Source organism: Salvelinus sp. IW2-2015, linkage group LG13 (assembly GCF_002910315.2).
Source record: "Salvelinus sp. IW2-2015 linkage group LG13, ASM291031v2, whole genome shotgun sequence".
In the NCBI taxonomy this organism is placed as follows: domain Eukaryota; kingdom Metazoa; phylum Chordata; class Actinopteri; order Salmoniformes; family Salmonidae; genus Salvelinus; species Salvelinus sp. IW2-2015.
Genome location: NC_036853.1, coordinates 34,925,994 through 34,938,306, shown reverse-complemented (window position 1 = coordinate 34,938,306; position 12,313 = coordinate 34,925,994). Strand labels below are relative to the sequence as shown.

General features: G+C 46.0%; 1 protein-coding gene across 4 annotated transcripts in view; it reads left to right on the top strand.

Annotated features, from left to right (window-relative positions):
* Nucleotides 1-4,558: 4,558 nt before the first annotated feature.
* The window catches only part of LOC111971375 (low-density lipoprotein receptor-related protein 8-like), a 285,885-nt gene continuing 278,130 nt past the window's right edge, over nucleotides 4,559-12,313 (top strand). For all 4 annotated transcript variants that reach the window (XM_023998127.2, XM_023998126.2, XM_023998125.2 and 1 more), the window contains exons 1-2: nucleotides 4,559-4,747; nucleotides 5,838-5,963. In XM_023998127.2, coding sequence (XP_023853895.1) covers nucleotides 4,681-4,747; nucleotides 5,838-5,963 — 193 coding nt within the window. In that variant the 5' untranslated portion in view covers nucleotides 4,559-4,680. The remainder of the gene's footprint in view (nucleotides 4,748-5,837; nucleotides 5,964-12,313) is intronic.

Genomic DNA, 12,313 nt, shown 5'->3' with positions numbered 1-12,313 from the left:
CTGATATTCATGGAGATGTTCTAGAAAAAATGTAAGTATAATATATGTGTAGTAGGCTTCTATGGTATGGTAGTGACAGATTAATTTCTTTAAAAGGTTATTCCTATAGTTTCTATAGTCTTTATACAGCTGACTCTACAGCTCAATCTATAGGTATGTCGTAGGCTTGTGGCGGCCTGGTTTCTCATTTCTGCCTGCCGTGCTAGTGCTTCTCTGTAACACAGTGGCAGACAGACAGACGGCAGCATTGTGATGGCTGAGTTCCTCATTCTGAAGGCAGGTCTCCGCAAGGTGATTCTGTCATGGATTGTAATTATTGCAGCAGCTGTGGCAGAGACTAACGAACCTGCGAGCGGGTTTCCGAGGATACGTTGCATCCGAGACAACAACATCAACGAGGCATGCTGCTATTTCCTCTTCCTCCCCGTGGGTTCTTCTGTGTGCTGATTGGACAGAGAGATTACATTACGAATGGAATAGCAGTCGATATAATATCATATGAGGAATATGGGACGTATAGTATCATAGGACGTATAGTATCAGGACGTATAGTATCAGTATATAGGACGTATAGTATCATACGTCTTACCCGGTCATACAATAGCATACAAATTGGATTAAGTAATTTACCATAAGTCTTAGAGTATAATATTGTAGAATAAAACGTATAYGTAAAACATATAATATTGTAATGACCCAGGGTTTACAAGTGCGGATATCGACTCCGCTTGAGCATGCTTTTGGGGCGCAGTCAACAGCACGCTGGACTTCAGGCTAGAGGGCCGAGGGTTCGAGACCTGCTCCCTCCCTGTTTCATTCCATCTTTCTCTGAGACCAGTTTGCTTGTTGAGATGTAACAACAAAGGAGAATTACTGTGAGGATGTATGTTGACATTTAGAACTAACGACAAAGGTTAGGATCATTTACGTAAAAGGTTAGGAGAACTAAAACGACAGGTTAGGTGAATTTACATAGCAGGTTATGTGAATTGGGTTAAATTTAGAATACGTTTTAGGGGAAGGGCTAGCTAAAATTCTACAGTTGTGCCCAACACGATTTTGAACACGCAACCTTTGGATTGATAGACGGTCGCGGGTAACGCTCACACATCCTCCCGACCAACTTCCCTTCTTTCATTTCTGTCGAAAGTAACTAGACCATTAGTCGGTATCATACGTCTTGAAAGTGCTCAGAAATGCATAAAGTATGTTTTCGTATGGSTCTGAGGCCAGGCTTCCTTATCTTTTTAACCACAAATCATAGAAATACACACACAGTAGCCCATGTATACACACACACACTCTCTCTCTCTCAGGGGAGCTAGGATCAAGTACACTAGGTCAAAAGGGCGTAGGATGCTTGGCTATTTCATTGCCACTGCATCACCCCTCTGTCCAGTATCTCCCTTCATAAGCAATGCACACTCTCCTCTTCAACCAAATGTACTGTATATGTTGCTTCAGCCCAGAAGTCTATGCAATTTTTACATTTGAGTAATTTAGCAGACACTCGTATCCAGAGCGTCTTACAGTAATGAGTGCATACATTTTCTTACTTGTCCCCCATGGGAATTGAACCCACGACCCTGCCATTGCAAGCACCATGCTCTACCAACTGAGCCACACAGATGTCTGTGGAATACTGATGTTAGAGGGAGGAGACAAAAACAGAGGGAGGCGAGAAACACCAYCTAAACAGCATTATCTGGCAGAGAGACAATAGGATACGTTGTGTATTTAATTTGAACAGCCGAGAGGCTGGGTGTAAAATTAGTTCAGATGCTTGAGAGATAAGGAGAACGAGGAGGGGGAATAACACAACATTATAAATGGATGGCGTTAGTGTTTGTCTTCTTCATTCTGTGTTAACTCTTATCTTATCTCTTAAAACTAAATTCATTACAGGAGAAACGAAAATGCTTCTAAACACAACTTTTGCTGGAATTTGTGGTAATGAATGATCGCTAAGATTAAATCAGTCCTTTACTGTGATAGTTTCAGGTTTGTTTGGGTGGTGTAAACAGATATAGGTATTGAACAAAGCCTGCCATTTCTGAAACTCATCCTGTTTTGGGTGGTTGCTGGGGAGATTATCCAACGATAAATCCACGACGATATGAGATACCCTTTGTACCAACACAACAGAGGGCATTTCATGGGCACAATGCTGATTGCTGATCCCCTTAATGGTGTTGCGCACTGTAATCCCAAATTATTTAACCAGATTACTCGACAAGATTGAGTAAAATTCTGCTTTGGGATTACGTATTTGAATATATAGCAAATGTACAACTGTAGATGCCTGTTTTCTTCTTGTGTATTAGTTTAGCTCAAAATAGACATGGGCTTAGCTTGTACTGTATATTTCCATCCCTCTCTCCTCTATCTGTGCWATAGGCCCCTAGCAGTCAGTCAGCCTCCCTCCTGCATAACGTAAACCTATGGAGCTACTGAGCCTACGATGTGCTGAAACTGACATATGACAGTCATCATGGCGGATAGATGAGTGACAGAGACAGATCAATGCCTGCGTCCCAAATGGCACCCTATTGCCTATTTAGTGCACCACTTTTGACCAGGGCCCATACCAGAAATGGCCCCTTCTCATTTGTGGTGAGAGTTTTCTTCTGAATAAACTAGGATATGGTATAAAAGGGATTTGGTTCATTCACCCTGCTTATACCTCTGCTCGTACACCATTGGGAGCTTGAGGAGGAGGGATTTTCTTGCAACCATATTGAAATATGCCTGAGGCACACTCCACTGCTGCTGAAATTAGATTATTTGGGTTTTGTTTATCAGTTTTGCCGGGGTCGTTTTCACTCCGCGATATTTGCAGCTGTCTCCGGGTTGGTTTGTTTGAAACGGTATAGTTGACAGCTCCTGCTGTGTGTGTGTGTGTGTGTGTGTGTGTGTGTGTGTGTGTGTGTGTGTGTGTGCATATCTGTTTGCTCCTGTCTGTGCAGAATGTGCACTCACTCTCCAGCCCTTGCCTTCCACTGCCAAATAATTTGATGCACTGATGTTCAAATCCACTTCATCTCCACTATGGTCTGTTGGCGCGCCGTCAAGTATCGACTAGACATTTCTCCTGTTTTTGGGTCACGAGTTTGGCAGCGTCTCCTTTGCTCCGCTCCGCTCAGCCCTCTCCCTTCCGCTGTAGAGAGAATGTGCTGACCACTGGCTGGTTATCTCCGGGTGGACGTGACCATCCATCTTGAGCCAAAATAGGCCAACAGTGGAGTGAGTCAGAACAGAGAGAACCTGGGAGAGGAGGGAAATAATCATCCTGCAGGTCTGGAGGTGCCTGTGAGTGTCAATCAGTCAGTCACTCAGACAGACAGACAGACAGACAGACAGACAGACAGACAGACAGACAGACAGACAGACAGACAGTCTGTATATTGCTTCTTTAATCAGAACAACAGTTTTCAGCTGTGCTACCATAATTGCAAAAGGGTTTTCTAATGATCAATTAGCCTTTTAAAATGATAAACTTGGATTAGCAAAAAACAACGTGTCATTGGAACACAGGACTGATGGTTGCTGATAATGGGCCTCTGCACGCCTATGTAGATTTTCCATTAAAAATCTGCCGTTTCCAGCTACAATAGTCATTTACATTAACAAAGTCTACAGTGTATTTCTTATCAATTTGATGTTATTTTAATGGACAAAAAATGCTTTTCTTTCAAAAACAAGGACATTTCTAAGTGACCCCAAACTTTTGAATGGTCGTGTATATTGTGGGGCTATTTGCATCAGGTATAGACTTTCAAAATGAGCAAGCAACACAGTGTCTGGTTGTTGACCATGTTGTACTTCAGTCCCCTTGTTGTGAGTCATGTCTTCAGTACTGTTTTACTGTAAATGTGTCGGCCCAGACATGGCCCATATTCTTACAGTTGATTCGACACTGCTACTGACGACTCTCCGTACGAATGGTGTGTAACTTTAAGTCTTGCCCTTCTGCTCCAATTCATGTCATGTCAAGTCCCATGCTGATCTCTACTGTACAGATGAGTGTCTAGGGAAACTTCAACCCGCATTGTCTGATAGATATGGAGAGTTCGAACAATACAATTTGCATAGAGTCTATCCAGTTAGTAATGTGAAAGTTGAAGTGTTGAATTTTAACTGCTGATAGGTGTATTTTTGATTCTCAAATTCTAAACAAAAACTGTCTATCATATGTCATGTTGTTGTGAGATATGTTTGATAGACATCATTGATCACAAGTTGTCTGATAATCAATGTAGGCTAGTGCCACACACAGCTCAATGAAAACGTCAATGCTAGTATTCTGGTTATTGGGTTTTTCCTAAGCTATAGGTAAAGACTCCATCTTCCTCTCCTGTGAATATACAGATCGAGAACATCTTCTGTGAAATGATTTATAATATTCTGAAGATGCAGGGTCACTTCGACAGCTGTATATGTACTGATATATATATATATGCCTTACATTTATTCAGTTTTACTACATTACCGCAGGCTCAATCCCGCCCATAAACGTCATTGATTCAAATAGCTTCTGAGGCAGGCAGGCAGGCAGCGGTGTCTCGAGCCGAGCCTCAAGCGAGCGCAGTGTGGCATTGCATAGCGAGTGGAGGCGTCTGCTTGCTTCTTTAAGTATATTCGTATGAACAACACAACTACGGCTCACCTCTTCTTTTAAAGATGTGGACAGAAGTCGGGAAGCTAATGCTCTTACATKTGTTACTAATGGAGCTCCACTCCACCCAAGGTAAGACATTTTCTCATTGATCATCGGAGAARGGAATTTTCATTACAACGAATGGTGAATGGGTAAGCGACGTTGCAGAACGGAACTAGCCAGAGTATCCAGTAAGCATCGTAGAGGCAGAATAGCGTTGATGCACTCCTTATTTTCAAATAGTCACCACAACAGGACATTCATGTTTACCTGCACTAAATACTATTTTAAAGCAGGTTATATGTGCTCTGCTGTTGGTACTTAATATACAACGTCACGAAAACAGTCTTTACTGTTCTTTACCCAGCCTAGTAAATGACAATGCGCGGGTGGTAGCCAACATGTGCATGAATGACATATGGAAGGTAGCCTAAACCTCCGCGTGAACACAACGTGTAGCCTAGGCTACGTGGAAGGCAGGCTACGTGGAAGGGGTAGTATTTCCATTATTTCCTCATTGATCCAATACATGGGCATGCTCGCTGTTATTTTTTTATTCAATCAGCAGCATATTTTGAGTTGGCTCGTAAGCCTGTTATAGCCTACGTTACATGTCTTACTGTGTTGTCAACAGTCACAAAAATAGGTTAGGCTACAATCAAATAGAGAAACCAATTAGGATACATGAAAGTCCAACAGTTCAAGTTTTGCATTCCAATTTGAAACGATTAGACGGAAATAATTCCCATATAGACCTCGTGCCAGTTAAATGACACTTGCTTTTTTTCTTCTGTTCTCAATGGATGTTGTGCTTATCATAGAGAGTAATCAACGCTGTTTGTCCCCCAGACCGTGTTGTAGGCTAATAACAATGTATTACGGCATCAGTTAAAACATCATTTAATAACAGTGGATCCAACCYTTGTKGCAACAACGTTGTATCAAGGAACCYCTGTAAAACCTGATTGTATCAGTGGATCAATGAAACATCGAGMCATTTCATAACAACGTTTCCTACCAAAGATAGAACACTTGTGCGCGTTGCGCGTGGGCGTTTTGGGATGAATTGGTGACACGTCCCTGGCGCACAACCTATATTTTGTAACCAAACCTAAACATATATACATTTTTTATTTTTTTTATTGTTTTATTTACGGGTTTATSTTGTTCTTATCTGCAGGAACTCATACTGATACGGTTTGCGAAACGGGTCAGTTTCAATGCAAGAACGGAAGGTGCATACCTACTCTCTGGAGATGTGACGAGGACGATGACTGCTCTGACAACAGCGATGAAGAAAACTGTCGTAAGTAACACCTGCTTAACACATGTCCACGAGCAGATACTATACTGTAGCATATATGTGACCCCCATTGCATTGTGGAGGCGCCTGGGGGCATCAATACGCATTGTACATAGGGTCACCAGAACAGGTGTTGGGAGTTTTTACAATGTAATGTGGATATGAGTTCATATTGCCACGGCTGAGTGGCTGGGAACTTGACTATTATTTTCATAGCAAAATGATTGTATGAACACATTGACAAGAAGGGTCTAGAAACAGATAGCRTTGTGGATATCAATAATTGACTTAATTGGTACTTGAATTGATTTAGTCATTTCATAATGAACACAATTTGAAGAGTCAGCCAGCAAATGATCAATTAAGAATTTGCCACGCAACTAATTGGATGAACAGTTAAGTTGAAGTTGCCAATTGATTTTTGTCTCCACATGTCATAGCCAATAGCACACCTGCTTGTTGTCCTATGCATAGCGTGACATTTGCACGCTTGTCTGACATTGACTGGCTACAGATTATAATTATTGGCGACAACACTCGTCGGGAAAGAGATACGTTTTTTTGTAACGAGCAGTGCTCGTGTCACATCACTGCAACAGATCTATAAACATAGCCTTTTGTCCTRATGGAAGTGAGTTGATGTTGTTATTTGAAGGAAGGGCCCTCAATTACAAAAAGGCCTACTGTGCCACACACAGGTCAATGACAGAGATGCTGGTCCCCACAACCAGCGTCTCAAACATGCCCCCACCACTCTCCCTCTCGTTCCCCAACTTTAAACTTGCCAGCCAGACTGGGAAGAGACTGTTCCCCCCGTCTGCTCTCCCTCTATCTAGTCATTCCTCTACATATAAGCTACTTAGCTTCTCTCTATATTTCAACCTGTCTCTCTCGCTCTCGCTCTCTCTCTCTTTTTCTATCTCTCACCCTCTGCTCCTCTCTACTCCTCGGGACTTGTATCCCCTAGCCAACGAGAGCTGGGTGGCATTWCATGGTGCTGCCTCCCAGCTCTCCTGTGCTATGCCCGGTGCTTTAAAACGCCAGGGTCTTCGAAGGCATGCATGGCAGACAACCTGGGAAGAGAGGAGCGGAGAGCGCCAGCGCCGTGCCAAGCCAAGGAGGCTGTGCCCACTTGTCTTACCCCCACAAAGGGCATCAGCTGACAGGTTGGAGATAAATCCAGTGGCACGACTGGTTGCCAAAGCGATACCCTCTGGCGGTGCGCCAACCTCTCCAGTAGATGCCAGTGCTGCTTGCAGTGGCTCCCCAAGCCCCACATCGCCAGCTAAAAACGCAACACAGGAGCCGGGGAAGACGGGAGAGAGGAGGAGAGAAGCAGAGGGGAGAATAAAGGAGGTGAGAACAGAGGAGAGGACATGGGTAGAGGAGAGGGGGGGGGTTGGAGAGAAGGGCAAAGTAGTTCATACTGGTAAACAAAACATGATGTGCCAGAACAGCAGAGGCCCCTGACATTTTGTCTCGCCCCATAACAATCTGTGCTCTACAACCAGCGCACCACCTCTGGGCTCCCTGCCTCGCCAACCCCATCCCCTCTCACACCTTAAGCCTGGTCACAACACTGCCAAGAAGCTAACTTAGCCCAGTAACCTGACCCGGCAGCCCTGCACCTATCTCAGGCAGCACACCTCTCTCCCTCACTGCCAATATGATCCGTCTCTGTCTCAGTCTCAGTGCCAGGCCCCTGTCCCTCTCCACAAGGATTACCCACAAGCCTTCTCCAGTATTAGAATAAGTCCTGCTAGATTGGGTGTATTTTGTGCGTGTCTCTCCTCATCCCTCCCTCCTCTCCTGCATGTCTCTCTACCTCCCCGTGTCGTTCACACCAGCCTCAGAGGGGATTCCGCTCCTGTTGCCCCGAGAGACAGAGAGGGGAGGGAGGCCACACTCCTCCTTATCAGGTGTGTGTGTGTGTGTGTGTGTGTGTGTCTAGTTGAATATGAATTTTAAAACACTTTTCTAAACAAGGCCGCTCTGAATGATATTGGATGATGCCAGTTATGCAAGGGTTTTATTTATCCTCCTGGTGTGAAACATATTCTTTCCCTCTTCTCTGTTTTGTATTTAATTTTTCTTGTTTTTTTTCAATTTTTTTTTCCCACCCCCCCCCCCCCCCCGCCTGTCTGGCCCAGTCTCAGCCCCTGCTCCGGTCTCAGTCTCACAGGAACACAATAGAACTGAGTGTGTCTGACACAGAGACGTACTCTATTGTAGCCAGGGAAGAGCTGTCCGCAGATTAGACATTAACGCACATTTCACGCCTCTCGCTGTGTGTGAAGCTCGACCCAGACAAACGAACACGCACACAGTAATGCCAGGAGAAATGCCAAACATCACATCGTACCCTGGACTCCAACATGCACGGAAGCATCCTGAAGAGCTACCCTCCTGTAGGTTTTCGCTCCAGCCCCAGTTGTAACTAACCTGATTCAACTCGTCAGCCAGCTAATTATTAGAATCAGGATGCGTTAGATTAGGGTCGGAGCGAAAACAGGACGRTAGCTCTCCAGGAACAGGGTTGGAGAGCCCTGCTGTACGACAACAGCCCATTTTGGGGTCATACTTTAATGGCAACACATCAGGTCAGAGTGCAGGGTCTTAATCAATTCACCCTGACCCTGTAGGAATCCTGTGCTAACCACTCAGATAGATGAAACCTAGCCAACCATTTTAAAAGGCTGGTACGCTTTGTATGCCTCAGAGGTCTTCAGTACAGAGAAGAGTAGAGGCATGCATGGAGGCTGCACGTCTCACTCCCACGTCAGCTCTAGGTCAGAGCTGACATGAGTCCTCTTTGTAGCTGGCAGTAAAAAAATCAGGCCAGTAGAAATGTGTGTGTGTTTTGAAAAGACTGGTGTCGTATGAGTCAGCCCTGGCATTTAGCCCGCTCGCACACAAGTACACGCACACACGTGCTGACACGAGTGCACGCGCACGCACGCACGCACACACCCACCTCCCAAAGTGGGTGTCTGTCTGTATACGAGAAAACAATATGGGTTTTATGTGGATGGAGGGAGAGGGGGTGTACAGGAATGCTATTCGCAGCAGGTGCGACGGAGTAGACTCCAGATTGTGCTGGGACACACACTGCGGCAGGAATAGCTGGAGACACCTGATTGTGACAGAGGAGCTGGATACCTCACAGTCCCACGCAGAGACGGGTAGAACAGGAGCCATGTCCAGCTACAGTACTGCTGCACCGGAATGTCAAGCTGAGCTACCTTGTTTCCTGCATGTCTACCTGTTTGCAGTGTGTAGTGTTTCTGTGCATGTGTGTGTGTGTGTGTGTGTGTGTGTGTGTGTGTGTGTGTGTGTGTGTGTGTGTGTGTGTGTGTGTGTGTGTGCAGTCACAGCATCAACCCGCCCCCCCGTTGCACTACTATCCCTGGTCCTGTCATTATTGAGGAGAGGATGCTTTCCTCTCGGTATCCCAAACCACATTTTAGCAGAACTGACCCCCCGAGTGTCATGATGTTGGCTGGATAGGGTACAGTTGTGACAAGGCGTAAGCAGGCCACAGAGATGCGAAAGTCAGAAAGAATAGCTGTCTTCAATAGTATCATGTTCTACCACAGTGCCAATACCTTCCTCTTGTGAATGGGTTTGGGTGTTGCGGTAGTGTTAGTGAATTATAGTAGAGTTCAGTTGTAGCCTTAGGGTAGGGTTCTTCACGGGTTTCACCCGATTACCCGGGACCCGACCGGGCTGGGTCTGAAATTCTGACGTTGTCCCTCGGATCTGATTTGATTGTCACGGGTCTCGAGTATTACTAATTATAACTGATTTGCCGGTAAGGACCCGTACAGATCCGAATGCGACTGCKGCAGTGTAGAGAGCGAGAAAATGGTCTCTCGTGCCGCTGTGCAGGACTTTCACGACAGCGGCGCGTGTCGGTTGTTGTTGTCGACCCAATCACAAGACATCAAAGCGGCAATAGCCTCTGGCTCTGTGTGTGCCTTGGCAAGCACGTTAGGAAATCAAGGAAGAATTCAAAGTTAAATGAGAAGGATAGGCTACAACGACCAATAGCCAACAGGTAGGCTGCTACTTTATACTCTGACTGGGGCTGTTGTTGTAATTGCGCACCTAGGATGGGGGAAAGCGCTGCCTATGTAGCCTAAATTAGCCTACCCAGAGAGCTTCACTTCTCGGGTTTGATGCAGTCAAAACAGGTGCTATGTAATCAGATTGGATGATACTTAACCTCGCTTTGGCAGCTACAAGTTAGTAGCTAGTGCGTGTCGGCTTGGTTGCTGCTGTCTCTCTCTCCCTCCTTCCTGTAGCATCCTTCTCTCTCTCTCTCGTCTCTCTCTCTCTCTCTCCTCTCTCTCGTCTCATTCTTTTCTTCTCCCTTTTTCTTTTCTCTTCTCCTTCTCCTTCTCTCCTCTCTCTATCTCTCTCTACTCTTCTCTCTCTCTCTCTTCTCTTCTCTCTTCTCTCTCTCCTCTCTCTCTCTCTCTCTTCTTCTCTCTCTCTCTCTCTCTCTCTTCTACTCTCTCTCTCTCTCTCTCTCTCTCTCTCTCTCTCTCTCTCTCTCTCTCTCTCTCTCTCTCTCTCTCTCTCTCTCTCTCTCTCTCTCTCTCTCTCTCTCTCTCTCTCTCTCTCTCTCTCTCTCTCTCTCTCTCTCATCTCTCTCTCAAGCCCAATGAGAGAAGGGTGTAAACAGGGGGAATTTGTGGTTTTCTTGTTTTTGTTGTTTCTTTTCTTCCTCTGATTACCTTGTTTTACCGTCAAGCCGGATTTCCCTCTCTGGCCGTGGCCCGATATTGCACCTCACCGCAACTCCGCTCTGCCTGCGCAGGACTGACATATGTTCAAAGTCAAACTCCCCGGCACAGAAATCCTGTTTCTCTTCCTCTCTCCGTCTTGTTTTCTCTCTGTTGTTTTGTTTCCATTTGATCTCCCCAGCGCCTGACAGGGTATATCACCTAATCCCCGACCAACAGATTAGGGAATATCTTAATGTGACTCAGGTTTATTTACTCCCCACTGTTCATAATCCTGTTTTTTCATGACCAGTTCTTCACTCTTAGTCAGAGAGCGAGGGGAGCGTGCTGATGCGGACCCGACATACGCTTCACTAAGAACGTTACCCGAATTAAAACGAGGTACATCTGAAAGGTATTAGATCCAATCTGCTAGACGTAATACCTAGCTTTCTGTTTCAGTGACAGAGCCACCGAGCACAGGGCCCTGTTTCGCTTTGCACTGTCGTTGTCGACCTCACACGTTCGTTTTCATTAAAAGTTTGTGTTCAAGTCAGAAGGTAGGTTATTTTTACTGGCCTTGTTTCCCCCCCCCCTCTCCCTATGTGTTCTGAGTTAGTTTCAGGGCCATAGGGCCATGACTAGCCATTCAATCTCCCTAGCCTAGACTCTGAAGAAGATGCTGCTTTGATGCTTCACATTCCCCTTGCGGGAATCCGACGCGGATGTCTTACTATGGCTTCGGAGTGGGAAATCAGATTTAGCTAAAAGTAGGATTTGGGAGTTGAGGGTTGAGGTCGCTGGAACTGTGCTGTCATTGTTGCCACGAGGGATGTGTGTGGTGTGTGTGCACGCGCATGTGTGTGTGAGTGTGTCATTTTGGGAGAGAGGGGTGAAACGTGATTTTCCAGGCCGGTCTTGCGAGGGACAGTAAAGGCTTTGATAGGTTTGGTATCTCTGCACTAAGATTCTGCTCAGCGCCAACCTAGCGTCAACAACAAGCCACAGCCATCTCATAATTAAACACCACACACACACACACACACACACACACACACACACACACACACACACACACACACACACACACACACACACACACACACACACACACACACAACACACCACCACACAACCACACACACACACACACGCTGTCCTGTCCTCTGAAGGATTCTGTTAACCCCCCTTTTAGAGTGATGGAATCCATATTGAAGTCATCTCTCTTCTTTCTCTCTTCCTCCCTTCCTCCCTGCCTACCTCATCTCTCCTACCTCAAGCTAACGCAGTAGTGGATAAGGCTGTTTGCGTTGATGACAATTACACCGTTCGTACATATCTCCTCTATACACCCGTAGCGGGGTTCTCACTAAGCTCCCAGAGCGACTCTTACCTTGAGGGGATTTTGCTTGTCATGCGTTGCAGCGAGAGCGACGACGAGGCGGCCTAGATGCCCGCCCCGGTTCTCTTTGATGGTTCGCGTGGCTCGCGGCCCGGCATTCGAGACATTGCGTAGCGTCATCGGCAGCCCTGTCGACTGTGCTGATCCGAGCTGAGCCGATATCTTAACACGCTGTACAAGCTCCTGGGGCTCTTTATCATAGAGAGGGGGCGGGGGGGGGGGCG